The 20,345-nt window shown below is 46.5% G+C and overlaps 4 protein-coding genes across 14 annotated transcripts in view; all 4 read left to right on the forward strand.

Annotated features, from left to right (window-relative positions):
* Positions 1-2,635, forward strand: part of CLIP1 (CAP-Gly domain containing linker protein 1) — a 59,249-nt gene extending 56,614 nt beyond the window's left edge. For 9 of the 10 annotated variants that reach the window (XM_072351505.1, XM_072351507.1, XM_072351513.1 and 6 more), the window contains one exon: positions 31-405. In XM_072351505.1, the coding sequence (XP_072207606.1) occupies positions 31-128 (98 nt within the window). In that variant the 3' untranslated portion in view covers positions 129-405. Of the gene's footprint in view, positions 1-30; positions 406-592; positions 599-985; positions 1,111-1,747 lie in introns of those variants that run through there. The other variant, XM_072351518.1, reaches the window with a different exon arrangement.
* Positions 2,636-2,751: 116 nt separating this feature from the next.
* On the forward strand, positions 2,752-11,109 carry VPS33A (VPS33A core subunit of CORVET and HOPS complexes). Its single transcript, XM_072351374.1, has 13 exons — positions 2,752-2,898; positions 2,979-3,044; positions 3,121-3,248; positions 3,436-3,625; positions 4,346-4,462; positions 5,142-5,316; positions 5,767-5,960; positions 6,970-7,096; positions 7,259-7,326; positions 7,823-7,960; positions 8,354-8,491; positions 8,645-8,813; positions 9,355-11,109. Exons 1-13 carry the CDS (start codon positions 2,797-2,799, stop codon positions 9,546-9,548), a joined length of 1,806 nt encoding a protein of 601 aa, XP_072207475.1. The 5' UTR covers positions 2,752-2,796; the 3' UTR covers positions 9,549-11,109.
* A 1,136-nt stretch (positions 11,110-12,245) lies between these two features.
* On the forward strand, positions 12,246-13,749 carry LOC140259524 (uncharacterized). The gene is made up of 2 exons (XM_072350937.1): positions 12,246-12,366; positions 13,548-13,749. The coding sequence occupies exon 2, from the start codon at positions 13,615-13,617 to the stop codon at positions 13,747-13,749; it is 135 nt and encodes a 44-aa protein (XP_072207038.1). The 5' UTR covers positions 12,246-12,366; positions 13,548-13,614.
* Positions 13,750-14,617: 868 nt separating this feature from the next.
* On the forward strand, positions 14,618-18,841 carry DIABLO (diablo IAP-binding mitochondrial protein). Of its 2 annotated transcripts, none has more exons than XM_072350936.1 (6): positions 14,618-14,673; positions 14,943-15,063; positions 15,317-15,448; positions 16,258-16,368; positions 16,887-16,983; positions 17,786-18,841. In XM_072350936.1, exons 1-6 carry the CDS (start codon positions 14,642-14,644, stop codon positions 17,998-18,000), a joined length of 708 nt encoding a protein of 235 aa, XP_072207037.1. In that variant the 5' UTR covers positions 14,618-14,641; the 3' UTR covers positions 18,001-18,841. The 2 variants fall into 2 exon arrangements, with proteins under 2 accessions (XP_072207037.1, XP_072207036.1); XM_072350935.1 differs by having other exon boundaries at positions 14,625-14,688.
* Positions 18,842-20,345: the final 1,504 nt, after the last annotated feature.

Consider the following 20,345-nt stretch of genomic DNA (forward strand, 5'->3'; position numbering starts at 1 on the left):
TATCCCCGGCTTTTTTGTTTCTCTTTAAAGGTGACATTGCTGCTAATCTGCTTCAAGATGACAGTGCAGAAGATAAACAGGTATTTGATCTGAAACATCAGCGAGCTAAAACAGCAGTGTGCCTATAGGCAGAGTGACATCTTCCCAAATGCAGTTCTTAGCAGAGTTTGGAAATCAGGACTATAGCAAACAGCTTTTTGTTTTCACCTTCTGCTTCTGAGGGGAAATGTCAATGGCTAGAACAGCGTGAGGAAGCAGGCAGGAGAACTGGAGGTCAAAAGTAGCTGCTCTGTTACTGTATGATACTCACAGATTTAGGAAAAACATGTATGGAAGGGTACAGTAATCGTAATGGACATGGAAAAGAAAGCAGTGCAACAGGCCGTTTGTGACAGCAAAGGCCTAGGATACGTGGTTGGAATAGCAGCGCTGTTAAATCACTGGAGCTGGTCATACTGATTAAAGCAGGCTTTACTAGTGACATAGTCTGTACAGAAGAAGCAGTGCAATTAACCACTGAAGTAACCACCAATTTCTTTTTTTTCCCCCTCCCTGAATTCACCTGCTGCTGACAATGCTCTCTCCTGATCAGCAAGAGGTTTGTTCCATTTCTTGCCTTACTTTTATTTCATTCACAATGATAACTTGCCAAGCATCACTTGATTCCTGTCAGCAGCACTTCTGTAGTGCTGCCTGCTCATCTCTGAGCGGCTCAGACCACTTGAGGAAATGCTGTGTGTGCACTGTGCTGCCTCGCTGCCGCCTCTGGGGTAGCACAGGGAGTGACCTGGCAGCCCCTGGTCACTCCAAATTACACTGCTGGCTTTTGTGCTGAAACAGTAACATTGGGAAAAGAGCTTGATCTGTTGGTGGTGGGTTGAGACCCATTAATGTCTGTCATTTTGAGGGCCGTTCCTGTGCTGTTTGCCTTTTGTGGATAGATAGTCCTCAACCTTCTGACTGTTCTTGTTCTTTATTATCACAGATTGACTTCCTGAATTCAGTGATAGTAGATCTGCAAAGGAGAAATGAAGAATTGAACTCGAAAATACAAAGAATGTGTGAAGCAGCCCTCAATGGCAATGAAGAGGAGACAATCAACTATGACAGGTATAAATCCTAATGGGAAATCTCGACTTGTGTCCTGGGAGGTGCTGGTAGCAGTCAGTTCTGTCAGCTGCACATACAACACATCAGCCTGGTTTCAGCTGCCACAACAGTTTCCTCCTGAGTTTAGGCAGACTGAATCTATTTCGGTCTATTAGTGCGGTGTGCTGGGTGGTGCAAAACAATCCGCAGTACTTACCTGCCACAAGCGCTCGTGTCTTGTAACGTGTCTGTTGTCGGTCTTGGTTGAGGTCAGCCCTTTCCATACATAGAAGAGTCTTTGCTCTTAAGGTGCCATTATCTACGCTGGGATGGGGAGATCCAGTCAGAGAAACAGAATGAAAACCTATTTCATAAACTGTGAGTTCTCATCTTCTATGAAGAAGAGAAACCAGCTTCCCCGTGTTTCTTTTCAGATAATGCCTCCATGTGTGCTCATGTTTACACAGAGCAGTTTGTGACTAGTGTAGTGTACAGGAATATGATCTTCAGGAGAGTTTTTGTAACAACTTGTTTATTGACCGCTGCGGTATCTCTTAGTTTCGGTAATTGTGAGGTAGCTTACTGGGAGGGAAGCAGAACTACCTTCTTTAGGAGAGAGAATTGCTCTGCTTGACACGCGCTGGTGCTGATCTTGCAGTGAGGAAGAAGGCCTGTCCAAGAAGACACCTCGCCTCTTCTGCGACATCTGCGGCTGCTTTGATCTCCATGACACCGAGGACTGCCCGACGCAGGCACAGATGCTGGAGGAGCCTCCGCACTCCACGTACCACGGCAGCCGGCGGGAGGAGCGGCCGTACTGCGACACCTGCGAGATGTTCGGGCACTGGACGGCCGACTGCAACGACGACGAGACCTTCTGACGCAGCGCGGGGCCGGGGCCGGCCTGTCTGTGTGCCCAGCGGACACTTCACACCAGCAGCGTTTCTGTGTGCTGAATGTCAGGACAAGGGATGGTGTTTCTTGACCCCCTCGCTCCCTTTCCCCTTTGCCCATCCACTCTAGACAGTAAATATTTTCCTCCTCCACTAATAACTACCTTTTTCCCTTTATTAAACGTAAGCGAGATATAAATAAATGATTTAATGGATGACTTTATGCTGTTTCTTCCCAGGCTCTGGGTTTGTTTCAGCTCTAACACGTCGCGCCCCCGTGTTGTTGGATCTATTGATGGGAAAACATGTATAGGAACAAAGCACTATAGTTATATTAAAGCTTATTTAAATACTTTAAAATTATGCTGTTAATTTTCATATTTGCACTAAAGCATTTTAAGGCTGCATTTGTACATTTAGGTTTTTAAGCTTTCCTTTGACACTGGACTGGGCTGAGAGCTGCGTTGTTTATTTACTCGTTTGTTGGCCGTGCGGTACAGCCGGGTAAGGCGCTGCTGTGGGCTCTTTAAACCCGTCTGCTGCGCACATCCACAACAGTTTGAGGCATGCCTTTTTTTTCTGTTTTTCTTTCACCTTCTCTACAGTGAGTGTGTGTGTATATATACGTATATATATTAAAGTTATATTTTGAGAAAAAAAACGTTTGCTCTCTTCTGTTCCGTTCCCAGCGCTGTACGCGGTGTCTCCCCTGTCGCCCACCAGGGGGCGCAATGCGGCCGGGCAGCTCCCTCAGGGCCCGGCACCGCCTCTGCCGTCACGTGACGCGTCAGCTGACCGCCGCCGGTCGGTAGCGATGGCGGCTCACCTGAGCTCGGGCCGCGTGAACCTGACGGCGCTGCGCGAGGCGGGCCGCAGGGAGCTGCGGGAGTTCCTGGATAAGTGCGCGGGATCCAAGGTGGGGTGCGGGGCGGGGCGGGGCGGGGAGCCGGGCCGGCAGAGCAGGGCGCGGCTGAGCGCCTCGCTGTCCCTCCGCAGGCCATCGTGTGGGACGAGTACCTGACCGGGCCGTTCGGGCTGATCGCGCAGTACTCGCTGCTCAAGGTGAGCCCTTCCGTCTGTCCGAACTGCTTTCCCAAATGGAGGCGGCGGCCGCAGATGTCGCTCCGTGTCCCCGCAGGAGCACGAGGTGGAGAAGATGTTCACGCTGAAGCCGGGCCGCCTGCCGCAGGCCGATGTCAGGAACATCATCTTCTTCGTGAGGCCCCGGCTGGAGCTGATGGACATCATCACGGACAACGTGCGCAGGTACGGCCGTGCTGGCGGGACTGACCCGGAGCTGTGCGCACCAAGCGCCGGGTAACAAATAGTACGGGGATGTCAGAACAGAAGGCTCTGAACGCAGGTTCCCTGAGCTCGGTGCCCTCAGCCGGTGCTGTGCCGGCTGTCTGAACTGCCCGGCGGCTGCTGTGACTGTTTGCCCTGATGCTTGCAGGGAAGACAGAGGCCGTTCTCCCCAGCGGGACTTCCACATCCTCTTTGTGCCGCGCCGCAGCCTGCTGTGCGAGCAGTGGCTGAAGGAGCAGGGCGTGCTGGGGTCCTTCATCCACCGGGAGCAGTACAGCCTGGACCTGATTCCCTTCGATGGGGACCTGCTGTCCATGGAGTCCGAGAGTGCCTTCAAGGTAAGAACTCGGCTCAGCTTTAAGGCAGCTGCTTTGTGCTGGCTCCCGGAGTCAGGCTCAGAGGCTCTCAAACAGCAGAAGGCCCTGCAGAGCAAATGCATCTTAGTTCTGAGAGCTGAACCGAGCCTGAACTCGTCCATTTGCCGTCTTACTAAACACTGCAGGAACAGTCGCTCCACCAAGCTGCGTCCCAGCCCTCTAGCTATTAACCACCAGTGCTGTCTTCACAAATCAGGCATTCATAAGGCTTAAAATTGGCAGTCATTACAAAGAACCAGCACGGTTCACATCAGCATGCAGCACAAAAGCTGTGTGCAGTGCTGTGTGTTACAAATTACTTGTTTTCTAGCAACACTGCACCTTAGGACAGGGATTTCCAAGAGACTTTGCCATCTTGGCTTTATTAAACATAGCCAGGAAGGCCTGCAGCTGCTTCTCAAATGCTGTGCTGAGCTGCTGTGTTCTTATATGGGCCTCAGTAGAGGCTCTGTGCAGCTCAGGTCTGGCTCTTCCTTCTGTCAAACCAGGAGTAGCACACATTACAGTGATTGCTATCAAATGATTTACGTAGCAACACAGATAAGCTCTGTATTTGCCAATGGCCTCAGATTTTTCCCTCACCTCTGTCTCTTTGAACTGTCTATATGGGCTGTGTTCTGCTGTGGAAGCAACATCTATGTCAGATGGACGCCTTTATCGGGAATCCTCCTTGTTGTTTAGGAATGTTACTTGGAGAGTGACCAGACCAGCCTGTACCATGCAGCGAAGGGGCTGATGACTCTGCAGGCTCTCTATGGAACCATCCCCCAGATTTTTGGGAAGGGTGAATGTGCCCGGGTAAGGTGAACACCGCTGCTTAAGGAAGTACGTCTCATCCTTTGGAACAAGTGTTTGCTTCAGTGCCATCTGTGGAGTTTGTTTTGGAATCCAGACGTGTATTCTTGTAATATAGGAATTTCAGGCTCAGAGCCGTCAGGTTCTCATTATCTCTGGTCAGAAGGATGATTATTGCTGTTTTGTAAGGCTTCCTGTCAGGCAGGGTTATCTGATTTTAGGTTTTGCTCATCAGTTGCTACCTTTGTGCTTCCAGCAGGGAGTTTAAATCTCAGCCACTCCGTTATCAGAAGGGCTGAATGAAGCTGGAAATGTACAGTGTACTGCTCATGCACTGCCTTTTCCTTCTATCCCTTTGGCTGCCACACACTTCCTTGTTTGTTTTTTCCTCTCTGATTAACCTATAGTTTTAATTGGTACCTTTTGTAAGGAGGGAGCAGCTTGAGAGGAAGCCAGTGCTTTGGCTGCAGTTGCTGGCCTGCTGAGCTGCAGAGAGTAGCAGCAAAGGGCTCTGGTTTTCTTGCCTGGTCCTGCCCTCACCTGACAGCCAGTTTGTACCTCTTGTTCTCTTCCTTCATACAGGAGTGTGCCCTGTACTTGCACATACCTGGACAGCCTAGAAGTCAAATCCATCTGTTATGGCTTGCACCACAACCAGACCAACGATGTGTTTTCCTTTCAGCACGTGGCTAACATGATGATCAGAATGAAGCGCGAGTTCCCTGGAAGCCAGAACTCAATATTTCCAGTCTTTGATACCCTCTTGCTGCTGGACCGCAATGTTGATCTGCTGACACCGTTAGCCACACAGCTGACGTACGAAGGGCTGATTGATGAAATCTATGGGATTCAGAACAGTGAGTGCTGCAGGCCAAGGGGCCTCTGGTCAATAGAAATGGCAATGCATGCCTTCACTGTCCAGACTCAGTGCCACACTGAGGGAAAGGGAAGTAGTTTGTGAAAGGTCAGTCAGGCTGTTCCCCTTCTCGCTGGGCAGTGGGCAGAATCACTCCAAAGGTATTTACAGGTTTTATGCTGTGCTGATGACTGACTGGAAGGCTGCCTCCAAAGCTCTGTGGAAGCAGGGTGCCTCATGCTTGCCTTTCGATAAATGTATATGTCTCTGTGTCCCCGTGTGAATAACGAGAGGCTCTCTTTTAATTAATGCACACGTTAAGTAGTTTTGGCATTTATAATAGCTTTGCTGACAAGAATTCTTTTCATCTTAGGATGCAGGTTTCACAGCATGCTTTGCTTAACTTGCATTGGTGAAGTCCTTATCAGAATTATTTCTCTGTATTTGAAAGCGTACGTGAAACTCCCTCCTGAGAAGTTTGCCCCGAAGAAGCAAGGTGAGGGTGGCAAAGATCTCCCCACAGAGCCCAAGAAACTCCAGCTGAACTCAGCTGAGGAGCTGTATGCTGAAATCCGAGACAAGAACTTCAATGCTGTGGGGTCAGTGCTGAGCAAGAAGGCCAAGATCATCTCGGCAGCCTTTGAGGTGAGGCCTGTATCCAACAAGGCATCCCCCAAGCGTTCCTGACATCAGATACAGACATGGGCTGTGCTAAGCAGGGCTGTGATTGGCAGCTTGAGCTGCCATCAGCACTAATCCCCACCAGAGAACACTACTGTTATTTTGACTTTTTCTTCTTCATTTCTGCCACATTTAAGAAGTAGTGGTGCCTTAACAGAAACAGTGTGTGCTTAGCCTCATCTCCTACAAGATGTCTGTTACTGCAGAATTAGTGCTGCTGGTGCTAAAGATGGATTACTTGTACTATTGCCTTTCAGTTTACTTATTTTAACAAGAGGAAAAGAAATTGTCAGAGATAATAGGTGATAATGAAACAGCACCATATTGGCAGAAGACTTCTTAAATTGCAGGCTTCTAATTATCACTCTCCTGCCTGCACTTGCCCACTTACTTAAATAATTCTTCACATGTGTCAATTTGCTGCAGTTTAACTTAGAATATAAATAAGAGGTACGTAGCCCACATGGAATACAGACCTCTGGGCTGCTCTGAGAGCTGAAGTCTGCACTGTGCTTCATCTGACCACTGCCCCAAACCTAGGACACTGCTGCAGCCAGGCACGGTGAAGGGCAGGCTTCTCCTTGTGGGAAAATGTCCCCCATCTTTGACTGCGTTTGCCTGGAGCTCCCTGTCTGCTGGCAGCTAGAAAAGGAATTCATCTGCATGAAAAAAGGCAGCTCTTGCTGGAAGGGAACCTGAGGAACAGACAGTGACGGCTGGTCTGAGAAAGGTGACTGGCAGCATTGGTATAATGGGAAAAAACAGCCTATGTTCCTCTTATGACTTGCCTCTTCTATCAAAGTGCTGTTACAGGAAACGCTGTGATTTCAGTGTAAATGTGCAACTTTTCTGACAAAATACTGTACATCTCTAACAGTCTGCTGTTGCACTGTGTTCTGTAAAGGACTGGTCCAGTTGGTGGGTGGCTGATTGATCTGAACACCTAACATTAGTGATGGATTTATTTGTGTAGGAAAGACACCATGCAAAAACTGTTGGAGAGATTAAGCAGTTTGTCTCACAGCTGCCACACATGCAGGCAGCAAGGAGTTCTCTGGCAAACCACACCTCCATTGCAGAACTCATCAAAGACATCACCAGTGAGTATTCATTTGTTGTACAGTCTGACTAATTGGAGTGTAGTAAGATGTATTCAGCTGACAAAAACTGGGTTTGATCCACTCAGTGCATCTCTGCTGATGTTAAATGCAGAAAATAAGCTGTCAGTTGCTATTGTACTGGGTTTTATTCTTTTCCCACAGCATCTGAAGATTTCTTTGATAATTTAACAGTAGAACAGGAGTTCATGTCTGGAATTGACACAGATAAGGTAAGCAGATAATGGCAGCTAGTAACTCTTCAAAAAAAAAAATGGTATCTATCTATACATTTCTCCTTGGGTTTTTTGTTTGGTTGTTTTCTTGGAGAGAGAAAGCATTTGATCCGGATAATGTCTGGCTCCATCCATGTGTGTATCCTTGTGTGTTTGCAGCAGACTATTTCAAGTGATACACATCACTCGTCCTCCTTAGAGACACTCCTGTACTGTGTGCTCTGCCAGGCTCTGCTTCCCTCCCTTTGCCTGCAGTGCAGGTGACCACAATTGGAGTGCTTTGTACAGGGGCACTGTGTGCTGGGAGGAAGATGCTCAGTAGAATCCGTGCTGGTCACTGTTACGTGGGTGGTTTTGAGCTCTCTAGAGAGCTGCTGCATCTCCTCTCTTGCCCTTCCACAGACACTAGTCAAAACTAGATCCCAGCTCTGCTAGGCACTTTTAACAGGGCTTTGACTAACAGCTTGTGTTTCATTGTATTTTAATTTAATAGGTTAACAATTATATTGAAGACTGCATTGCTCAAAAACATTCCTTAATCAAGATCCTACGTCTTGTTTGCTTGCAATCTGTATGCAATAATGGACTGAAGCAGAAGGTTCTGGACCATTATAAAAGAGAGATTCTCCAGGTTGGGCTGCAACTTTTGTATTGATAAATTTCTAAGAAAATCTACCTCAAAGCCTCCCCTCTCCAGCCTGTGTATCATAGACGGATGGGTCTTGTAGAGAGGTAGTATTTGGTAGTGTTTGCCTTCAGGTGTGTACAGACAGAGACTGAGGCTTGTTGGGCTGGCAGCTGTGACACAGGAAGTGCTTAAATCTGTCACACAATATATAGGTGCAGAGAGGGTTACACCATTGAGCCTTCTGCAATTATGATTTCAGTGCTCTAAATGGGATATGCACTAGGGAGACCTTACACATTTTTAGATTAAAAAAGAAGAAAGTAAAATGCAAAACTGTTAAACACTCTGCTCATAGATCGTTGGCATGGCATTAAAAACAACTTCTTTGTGTTACAGACTTACGGCTATGAACATATATTGACCTTAAACAACTTAGAAAAAGCTGGGCTCCTGAAGCTGCAGACAGGTGGTAGGAATAACTACCCAACAATCCGAAAAACCCTGCGCTTATGGATGGATGATGTTAACGAGCAGGTAAACAGATGCTTCCGCAGTGACAGCTATATCTATCTTATCTATCTGAACACCACAGGACTGTATGCAAGAGGAAAACTTGCACATTTACGGTGCTGCTTTCCAGCATGAAGTAGCAGTCAGATGCTGCTCATTCTCTGCTCTCCCTTGCAGAACCCCAACGACATCTCCTATGTGTACAGTGGCTACGCACCACTGAGCGTACGTCTGGCACAGCTGCTGGCAAGGCCCGGGTGGCGGAGCATAGAGGAGGTATTAAAAATGCTGCCAGGACCCCACTTTGAGGAGCGGCAGCAGTTACCCACTGGCCTGCAAAAAAAGCGTAAGTTCTGTTTTGTTTTCACACTTTTTCAAAGGCATATGCATCTGCCAGTCTGGAATGAGGCAAATGGAAACCAAGGCTGGGAGAGTCCAGGCATCTGTCTCCTTTTCCTGTCTCACTCTCTTTAGCTATTCTTTTTGGATAGCTTTCTGGTCTCTGAAAAGCTTCCACTCAAATACTCAGCCTGCTATTAACGAACAGCACCATGCCTATTGAAAATACTATATGGTTGTATATGTGCATGTATACATATGGTTGTTTAACTTTTCATCAGTGTATTAAACCCTTCTATTGCACTGTGATTTTAATAAGTACAAAGAAGTCAGCATCTCTCTGTTAGTATTAAGCCTAGCTAGGCAGGGGCACATTTTGGCAGCAGAGTCTGCATCTCCTGTCTGCTACTGTGCTCAATAGGCTTCTCTTCTAAATCAGCTCCTAAAGTTACTTTAGTTTGAGGACATTCTGAGTTGGACTGACAGTTGATGGGTAGGAGATATTAAAATAAAAGAAAGGCATCCTCTCTCTTTCTGTGTATATGCAGGTCAGCATGGTGAGAACCGAGTCACGTTGGTGTTCTTCCTGGGAGGTGTGACATATGCAGAAATAGCCGCACTGAGATTTCTATCTCAAATGGAGGATGGAGGCACAGAGTACGTCATTGCCACCACAAAACTGATCAATGGAACAACCTGGATCAAATCCTTAATGGAAAAATTAGAGCCTGCTCCTTTCTAGAATCTGTCAAGAGAGTGAAACTGAGCAGCCCTGTGTGATACAGGTATATCACCCACTGGTGGGGCTCCTTGACTAGGAGGGAAGCATGCCTCTGGATGATGATCCTGAGATCAGCCCCTGATGCAGTTCCCCACCTCCCTCTCTGCACTTGTATTCCCACTGTTTGTTTGTGGAACTTGCAGTAGCCGAGCAGTGCTGAAAGACATTAACCATGAAATAAACAATGGGAGAAAGAGATGTATCTGCTTGCACTATGAGTCAACAGTTGAGTGCTGGGGTGGGGGAATTTGCCATGCTCAAACCACTTCCATTTTTCTTTCAGTTTGGTTCTTCCTAACAAGCTCAGAAAGCAGTGCCTCATCTGTTCCTGACTGCACATCACTTAGCCTCTGTGGCTTGCAGGTTACAGCAACTGAGCTTTCTCACATCCATGAACAGTGACTGGACAAAGGAAAGATAACTGCAGTAAGGAGGAAGCATTAGCTTTCTTTGCTGCATACATTTAGTACAGTTTGAGGACAGAAAAAGCAATGACACATAATTCACAAAATAGCAAAATGAAACAGAAGGCATTAGGTAACGGTCTCCTTTTGGACCCAGCTGCTCAAGCAGGTTCTCTACCATTCAGCTGCTGCATATCCTCAGCCCCCCACTCGAGCAGACAGTGGTGCTGAGGGACCTGTAACATGCTGTCCCTTAGGGTTAGCTACTTCTAGGCCACATTCAAGTCCACTGTCTTGCACACTGCTTGGCCAAGACATTCACTGGGCTTCCTCTTGCACAGGCATCAACAGCTACACCTTGAACTACACACATGCACGTCAGCAGTACTGACTGGACACAACCGACTGCACCCAGGTTGCTAGGGAAATGCTGGTCTTTTACTTCAGCCATTCTGGGAAGGGCTCAGTGGGAGGTGGATTGTTTGTCCCAGGTATACCCCACCTGACTGTAAAGCAACTCCTGAGTATGAATTACATCATTGTGCCAAGCGCTTATGCTTGAAGGTACACATACACAGGCACTCCTCAGACGGGATGCAGACCAAAAATAGCTGTGTCAGTAAACCAGTAAGCAGCGGGTTTAAAACAGACACCTTTTTTGTTTTCCTCTGTACAGTTTATAAATTGTGGTACTTGCTGTTGCAGAGCCCAAAATTATACAACGGAATTTTCCATGGCCTTGGGGGCTGGGGCTCTGGTGCTGCTGAGCCAGCGTCCGCAAGTGGCAGCTTCTGGCTCCAGGGGTGTGCTTTGCTATGGCTGGTGGCTGGGAAGGCAGAACAGGCCCTGCTGTCTGCCCTCTCCTCCAGTCACCGATGCTATACTCAAATTCTCCACAGCAAACACTGAGGACTCTGTTTCACACTGAATTTCATTCTTAAACAGTCATAAAAAACTTAAGTCACATTAAATCACTCTCTTAGCAAACATTTCTGCTCTGTTATCCCGCATGATGTGTAATACTTTAGTCAAAAATGAATCACATGGCAATGACCAGTGTTGTGCAGGCTGTTTTGTGACCCAACACAGGTGAATAAAAGAACACAAAGCACAAATTGAACAGCTTGCTTACCTTTTCACTTGGACTCATAAATGTGTTTGCAACACTAGAAGTAAAACTTACTTACATTAAAAAAATATACCAAATACTTGGTAAACTGTAACTTACCAATGACGCTACCACATATTTTTTGCAGGCTGTTGCCTGCCCACCAACAAGCGAGAGCCACGTGGCTACACAAACTAGACCAAGTCTCTTCCTGCAACTATTCAACAACAACAAGAAGCCATCCTGACGTTGATTGATTCTCTGGAGGAGCAATTACTGCTTAACAGGCTTCCTGAGCAGCTTGATTATGTTCTGCTTCTGTCCAAGGCCTTGCTGACCACGCGGGTAATAATTTGATAACAAGAGAGCTTAATTAAATTAAGGGGCCATTTTCTACATCATAATATCCTTGTAGGTAAGAGATTTGATTTGCAGTACATACCCTTCCTTCTGTCTGCATTTGTCTGGTTTACAAGCAAAATAAGAAAACATGACCCAACCTCCACTCAAAAAGACTCACATATCATACAGCATTATCAAAAAGCAGCTTTGCTAAAAATAAACATACATCTTACCTCTCTCCTCCCCCATAACCACAAATGAGTTGTAGCTCTTGCTCTCTCAACCACAGGGAGGACTTTTTGGGTGTGCAAAGGTAAAGGCAGTGATCAAATATAGATCACAGTGTCTTCAGCACTCACTTTCTTTAGATAACAGTGCAATTCAGTGTGCACAATTCTAACCTGCATTAGATTGCCCTGATGTTGGGCAATCCCCAGCTACGTACAAGCATCCTGCTCCTGCAGTGGCCCACAAGCACTGGGCCCTCAGAGAACAGGAGCCTTCCAGATAACCGAGCTGCAGCATAAAAAGCATTAGATGACATAATATGTCATTACAGGAAAAAAGATACATAAACAAATGGAGGCTCTGACTGGTAACACTGGGAAAGCCATGGTGCTCCCACTCACAAAAAGCTGTCAACAAAAGCTCTCTGGGGAAGGGGGGCTATTCGGAGAGCTCCGTGCTGCTGTGCCGCACAGCGCAAAGGCGCTCCGTCATATCATAATTGGTCCTGACCACACCTAGTGCATTAGTCCTCGTGTGGGCTGCAAATACAACCTCATTACTCCAGGCTCCTGGACGAGCAGATCAGAAGGGGATCAAACTACAGCACAAACCAGAAGCCAGAAATTCAAGGGACAGCGGCACAGCAAAACCAGAGAGAAACAGGAACTTTCCAAAGCAGATTCCATCATCTACCTGGGTAAGCAGTTTATGTCTTTGTCGGTATTTCTTTAGATAATTAAAAGTCACGTAAAGCCTGTAAATAGGAAACTTTGAACAACTGGGAAACCACAGCTGGTTTTAAAATGCAGTAGCTCCTATAATATGCATACACCTGAGCTTAGAAGAAACACCTGATAGTCTTGAATGAGATCAAAAGAGTGACTTAATTTTAATCAAAATGTGTACTTCATCACAAGTACTTATTAAGAATATACATAAGATTGGCAGGACAGGAATTCAATTTGCTTTCGCTGGCTATAGATTGTTTAGAAGACGAGAATCTTTTTAGGTTAGCATTATCTGAAATCTGGTTTTAAACTCCCTTTATGTGCTTAACCAAGAGTGTGGATGCCTTGGATCAGGCACAGCTCTGACCAAAATAACAGGGGACTCAGTGAGACAGGAGAGTTTTTTAGACAGGCTTTCACAGCATTAAATCCAAGGAGCCAACAACTTTCATGAAATGTTCCGATTTTATATGAAAGTAACAAACAAGCAACTTCTAAATCAGCGTGTACTGTGACTTTAAAATACAGACAGAAGATGAATTCCGTAATGTCTTACCCTATGTCTCCCATTTGAAGGTTATTTTTAAGCTGAGATGGATAGAAATATTTGCCTGTGCAAAACTGCATTGAAGCCCCAGTTTTCTTCTCTCTTAAACAAAAGGCTCTGTTTGTGCCAGTATCTCCATTAAGATGCAATTATAGCATTAAATATTAATGGTGGCTTCCTTGAAGGCATTGACCACTTTGATCAGAACACGCTGTTGGTAATACGTCATCAGTGAATGCTCCGCATGGATGCGCAGCCACTGACACGGGGGGGGAGATACTGGGCTGAACTGGGGCCACTGCTCCGTGCCTGCACAACAGAGCACACCATACGTGCATCTGTATTTTAATTTGCTTAGATACCAGTCCTGATTTAGAGACTTTGATCAGATCCTTAACTCCTTGTCAACACCACACAGCTTGCTAACCCTGCAAAGACCTGAACAAGCTTGCACAAGTCCACCGTGACTTCAGTAATTAACAACTTTCTTAGAAGGATGGGAGGCCATTAAGTCTCCTGAATGCAACCGCTTCTCCCTAAAGCAGAGCTCAACCATCCCGATGGGAAAGACTCATCCTATCCTTCTGGTTTCCTTTTGTACAGAGTAGGGAGGCGCACAGCTGCAGCCATCCCCAGACACCCTACCTGCACCGCGGTGCTGTGGGGAACGATGCCGGACTCCTTTGCCATCCACTTCCTCAAGGTGCTGCGGGAGCTGCTGGCGTTTGTGCTGTTCAGCTACACCGTGCTGGTGGGAGCCCTGCTGCTCGCCGGCTGGACGACGTATTTCTTGGTGCTCAAATGACAACTCCTTTCCTGTGCCTGCAGTCCTGGGCTGGCCAGAAGCACCTGCCTCCACCGCACAGCTCGTCCCATGCATCTGCTCAGCGCACAGGATGGCGGCCCCTTCCTCCTGCAACAATCCTGCAAGCGTTTCATTCCATTACCACCTCATCGTAATCTTATTTTCGTATGTAAAAAAGAAAGATTAAAACAAATCCTATCTACGCACACTGTTCTGTGTAGCTCTTTCCAGTTCTGCTGCCTCCCAGGCACTGCTTTGCCCAAGGGCTCCCACCTCACCCCAGGGACCGGCAGGGAAGGGAGGGATGCAACAACCCTGCACAAGGTTTCCTACAGTTCTATGAGGTACGCTTGGGGAGAGCACAAAGCCACGTATCTCTAGTGCTGTCATTTGGCATTCTCAAGCTCAGTGATTTGCAATAAATACCTGCAATACAGGGGGAGCATTAAGGGGTGGCAGAGCTACAGCCCTGCCTTGCAAAAACTGAACGAGGTCAGCTGAGTCTCACAGAGAACAGACGGGAAATCCTGTGTGTGCAGTACGGACAGAATTAATGCATTTTATTAAGGCCTTTCACGTGTGACCGTACAGGAAACCTTAACTGTAAACAGTGGGGATTAACACAGCTACGGGTCCAGCCAGGAACAAAGCAGTCCCACCTACTGTGTTAAAGTCAAGATGAAGCGGAGCAGAGCGCGAGGAGCCGAGCCTGTGAGGGCCGCGAGGCGGGCACGCTCTGGCGCGGACCGTTGGCCGCCTCACAGCGACCGTTAACGGACCCAACGGCCGCGCCTCGCGCCCTGCCCACGTGCCCGCCCTCCGCGCACGCGCCGTTCAGGACCACATCCCCCCCCAGCATGGCGTCACTTCCGGCGCGCCGCCCACTCCCAAGATGGCGGCGGGGTGCTCCCGGCTGCGGGGTTGGTGCGCTCTCCTGAGGTATCGCGGTTGCGGCCGGGCTGGGGCGGCGGTGCCCACGTGTGTTAGGAGCGCGCGGCGTGGGAGGAGAACAGAGCGGTTATTTGCAGAGAATAAATGAAAATAACTCCTCTTTGCAGCGCACTTTAGACCTTGACAGCGTTACCGAGCGGTAACAATGCGGTCACAACAGATAAAATACGTGTACACACAGCTGTCCGGTCACCTACCCCGGCTGGCTCCCGCTCTGTCTCACGCTGTTTCTCCACTCCCAGGCTCGGTCTCCCCGCACTGTCCGGCACCGTCAGGCGCTGCTGTCCCGGTGGGAGCGGCCGGTGGTCCCGCCTGGTGGGCTCAGGGCTGGGAGCGGCGCTGTGTGCGGTCCCGGTGGTGGAGGTAAGGGGTCAGCCGGGGCGGTGTGCGGCGCTGCGTGTTAGAGGCGTTCCTCGGGTGTCCCAAGTGCTCGCAGAGCCGTGTTTGCCTTCAGTAACAAACTGCGGGGGAAAAAGAACGAGGGCTTGTTTTACAGAGACATTTGTACCAGCTTTTTGCTCTGGGCGGTCCAGCTTTGTAATCAGTAACTGTTAGTTACCAGCAGCATCTAAATGGAAGTCAGCGTGACAATAACGCAGACTTTGTCGTGTTTCAGAAGCAGAACTCGGCTTCTCTCAGTAACGACGCCTTGATTAAAAGAGCCGTTTCTTTGGTAACAGACAGCACTTCCACTCTCCTCTCTCAAACGACGTACGCATTGATTGAAGCGCTGACAGAGTATACAAAGGTAAGATGAGAAATGATGCACTTTGCTTTGCTGGGAAATGATGCACTTTGCTTTGCTGGGGAATTATGGAGTAGGGCTCAGCATTCTCTACACTAAATGTGGAAGTTATTTTTAGGTTCGTTAGACCTTTCCTCTGATCTTCAACTCAAGTTGACTCAGAGCAGTTACTCAGAGCAGAACTGAAGAGCAGCTATCAGATTTCTGCACATAGGATTTGCTGCCCTATACTTTTATTTACTTCCTGTGCCTATTTCTGAGTCCATACATTTGTGTTTCACCAGAAGAATGGAATAAGCCATATTTAAACTTGAAACAGGAAGATGCAATTTTAACTTCAGAAAGAAGTGCTAATTTGAATGGAGTATTTGCAGACCTTCCTCATCTATCTGACAACTGGTATCTCCAAAATTGCCACGGACTAATGTACTTTCACATATTTCTGCTTTTCCTATGCAGTACAAATGTATTTCTGTGGTACTGCGAAGATCTGTTGTAGCATAGGTAGGAAGCAGTGGGCTTTCAGAGCAGGAAATGAGGAAATCTGAGAAGCCCATAATGATGTGCACTCCTGGAGCACCAAAGTTGCTCGAGTCAGAGTGTCCTACTTCCTTTTTTCAACATGTTTAACAGTAAACCTATGAGCAAAGCACCTTGGGAGGTATTCAACGCTTTTGTTACCCACTGCATTTACTGGAGATTAAATACAGACAGGTTAGTTCTTTTCTTGCTTTCTGTGACTCATTAACACCAGTTAACAGTGAGCCAACGTCTATAGATTTTCATGTAACTGTGAAACAATCCCTTTGCAGGCAGTTTACACGTTGGTGTCTCTCTACAAGCAATACACAAATCTTCTTGGGAAGATGAACTCAGATGAAGTGGATGCAGTCTGGCAGGTGGTCATAGGAGCCAGAGTTGATGTAAGCCACTATCTCCCTTCAGCTGTTACCATAAAGCAGTCAATCAAGAAACTCTTAAGTCTCAAGTTGGACTGTTAGAAAGAAGGAATTCTTTACTAACAGCACTGGATGTGTGCTGGATACTGCCCTCCTATCACATATACCTTGCACAAAAAGGCCTTCAGTTGATATACATTCAGAGGTCTTTCTTCCATATTCCATACAGAGTCCCAGAACCTTATCTGTTCAAATACAATGTGTGGTGGAACCTCCCTTCACTATTCCATACAAAGTCTCCTGGCACACACCTTATTTGTTCCATACAAAGACACAGACCCTTCCCATTTTCTAAACAAACTACAAGGTTGTCCATTAAGGAACTTAACGAGCTGCAACCTGTATCACAGTCAGCAATTTGCCTCTTCAGCTTTTCTCAAGAAGCTGTAGTCTCACTCACTCACCTTTTCACAGAGGTACCGTTTGGAACAGCACTCAGATATTCTCACATCAAATTGAGTAATCCTTCATTTTACTCCTAGATGACAACAAAACAGCAAGAATACCTAAAGCTAGAATCCAGCTGGATGACAGCATTACGTCTTTCAGAGATGGCAGCAGAAGCTGCTTATCAATCAGGTATGCTCAAGTACTGACTTAACGCTTAGGCAGTATTTATGAGAACAAAGTTGGGAAGGACAGGGAATATAAATTCCAACAGTGTACCAGTTTAGCATTAGTGCTGGTTTTTAGCAGTGCTAAGAACTGATTTTATTGGTTTCAGCTCTATTACAGATGTTCTGGGAAGTAGGGCTGGAAACTTCATGTACTATTTATATCGATAGCAACCATGCCAGAAAATATTTGACAAAGTGTTATATACAAATTTTGTTTTCTCCCTACATAAACGCTTTCACAAAGTGTGCAGAGACTTGATAGCTGTGAGGTTGAGTTATGGGCTGACTTAGGGCAGATCAGCAAAAATATCAGGGCAGAGAAAGAGGAGGAAAACAGTAAATAAATAGGAGCGGCATACCTGTGTAGGTGCGATTTCCTGATGAAACTGTTGAAAAAGACATCGAATCTGTAGGAGCACGGTGTCCCAGATGATGGTAGGTTCAACTACTGCACGAGGACCAAAAGTGCCTTTGGCAATGAGTGGGTAGGGCTTCGTTTTCCAGCCCAGCAGCACAAGCTGATCAGTCTGACCGGATCCTGGCTGAAACCTGGCTGGGTGGGAAGAATTAGGAGGGCACAAAAATCTTCATAGGCATATTGTTTAAGGTAAATCAACAGTGAGTGTGCCGTTTAGCATTAATATAGCCCCGAGAGCCATCAAAACACTTAGCAAAGCAGGTGGTAATTACAGACATTTCTTTCCTTAATTGAAGGTTTGCTGAGTGCTCTTCTAACCCTGTATGTTTAAATGGCTGCTTTTCAGGTGCAGATCAAGCCTCGGTGACAGCTCGCAGCCACATTCAGCTAATCAAATCACAGGTGCAAGAAGTGCGGCAGCTGTCCCAGAAGGCAGAGACCAAGTTAGCTGAAGCTCAAACAGAGGAGCTCTTAAAAGCTCAAGGAGAGGAATCTTCATTGCCTCAGGGCATTTTAGGAAGTACGGATGCAGGTGAGGACCCTTATCTCCGGGAGGACTGACATGAACTCTAGGGTCACTTTAGCATATGTGATAATCAATCAGAAATTAAAGGGTCCCAAACTTTTAAGCGTTGGATAGTAGGAAACCTCTGAAATAAGCCTGTGATTCCATTTCCCCCCATTATCCCAGCTACAGATCAAGTCAATTCCAAGAATCTGAAAGGCCTCGACCATGTTTTAATTATGGATTCAGTTATTTAAGTGTTTAACTATGCAAATGTGAAAATTGCTATCAACAATAGCTTGTTAATTTTGTCTGCTGGGAAGATCCTAGCAGTGGTTTGGTATGTTTGTGGGAGCTCTCTAACATAGAGGCTAAGTAGGTATCAACCAAAGAAGCGTATTTAAGTTATTCTTTTTAACCTGTGTAGTAAATGATGTCTGTTAGCAGATATCTGTATTAAATTGGGCAAATTCATTTCATTCCAAGTGTGCCCACATAGATAAAAGATTAAGTGCTGTTTTCTGTTTTGACTTAAAAGCTTGTAACAGACTTGAGTCTGACAGCTGTATCTAATTGTACTTAATTGCTGTCACGGGAATTGTTTGCTGTAGAGCTGAAAACCTGCTATGGACTTACCCATGTTCCTCTTAGAGAAGTTTTGCACAGTTCAGTATGACAGCCTCTTTCACCCAAGTAATGCTTGTCATGTATCTGCCTTCCCCAGAAAGAAAAGGAAGTTTGATTTTCAAGGCTCTGTGGTGACAAAGTAGTTGTGGAAACCGTTGCAGATTTTATAAAACAGTAAACAAATTGAGTTTTACGTACTTGAATGCTTTCCAGCAAAAGATTATTTTCTCTTTCTGTAATCTTAATGTTTCACTACAGGCTTCAAAACCACAGGTGTGTTCCGTTGTGTTCATTTTCTGACTTCACAGCTTAATGTGAAACATGCAGCGTTAACTGCATAAACAATAAAACTTCAGCTGAGATTGCTTTGTGGAATCGCATTGATGAGACAGAACTTTACCAGTGCTGATTTGACTCAGTTCATCCCCGTTCATCAGCTTTTCTAAGAGAGCACACAATCATAAGGTTTTGCACTGCGCATTGACATCAGATGCTCTACATCTGTGTTGAAGTTGCTGTTACTAAACTGAGTCCTGCTTGATGGCGTATTTTTTCAGCTGTGACATGAGCCTTTGTCTGTCTCGTTTTGTCTGCCTTCAAACAACTGCAATCTCAGCTGCACACCGCTGTACACTTACAGGTTAAAATGAAAGGAGTCTTTAAAAACAAACAAACTAAACAACCACCCTTTCTTTGCTCCTGCTAGCTGCAACTTCAGGCAAGCCTTCTAACCACAGCTGCTCTTATTTGTTCTGTGCAGCAGTTTAAGAACTGCCTGATCAAAATGCGTGTGCAGGTTGTGTAGCAGTCGAGATGCTGCAATAACCTTGATACCTGCATAGCAGACACTACTCACCTCAAACTTCCAGGTGTGTCAGCTCAAATCAGAAAGGGAAACAGATACATGAGTGGCTGGACATTACCTCCAAAATGGAATATCAGATTTAAGTGGCAGGAATTAACCAACACAGTTAAGCCCAGAAGAGCCACATCACTCACTGCAAGCTGCACAGTGGTTTACATCATACCAAGCTGCTGTTGCATCCCTTCTCCAGAACAAGCAGTAATACACAGAGAACAGTGCAGAGAAACCAAGTTTTGCTGCCTGATATTCAACCTTGTGTTCGAAGCCAATTAATCTGAAACTACTCATAGACAGTATCTCAGACAATACTGCCAGGGCTGCAGTCAGAAATATACTGGCAGCTTGTACAAGAGCTTGCTGAGGATGGACACAGGTCACCCTTAGTTTACTCAGACACACCTACTCATATCCAGCACAAAAAGCTCACGCAGGGGTTGCAAATCACACTGTAAGAGCCTGGGTCACACAGAGCTAAATTAGAACTAAACCTGGTGCTTTAAGAAGCTAAGGCAGCAAAGGGTTTCCTTTGTATAGTATTGAGCAAGAACTGACAGCATTGCACCTCACACTGGCAGCCAGCCTCCACAGGATGAATGTCACATCTCTGGGCTAGGGATATCCTCAGGTCTCTAAGGAGCATAAACAAGGAATTCCTACTTGTAGCACTACCCAGGCGCCTCTGTAAACTCCAGATCACATCTGTTGACGGTGAACACAAGACAGCTACGAGCAGCATAACACAAAACACCCTGATTTCTGTAACTGTACACTAACTCTTTTCCCTAAAGAATCTAAAGCTTCCAGGTCACCACCAGCTCACACACAGCACATGTAGCAGCAAGAAATCCTGGAGCTTAGAAGCTCCATAGAAGTATCAGCAAGACTTAGCTTCACATTTAATCATTTATC

Source organism: Excalfactoria chinensis, chromosome 16 (assembly GCF_039878825.1).
Source record: "Excalfactoria chinensis isolate bCotChi1 chromosome 16, bCotChi1.hap2, whole genome shotgun sequence".
NCBI classification, from domain to species: domain Eukaryota; kingdom Metazoa; phylum Chordata; class Aves; order Galliformes; family Phasianidae; genus Excalfactoria; species Excalfactoria chinensis.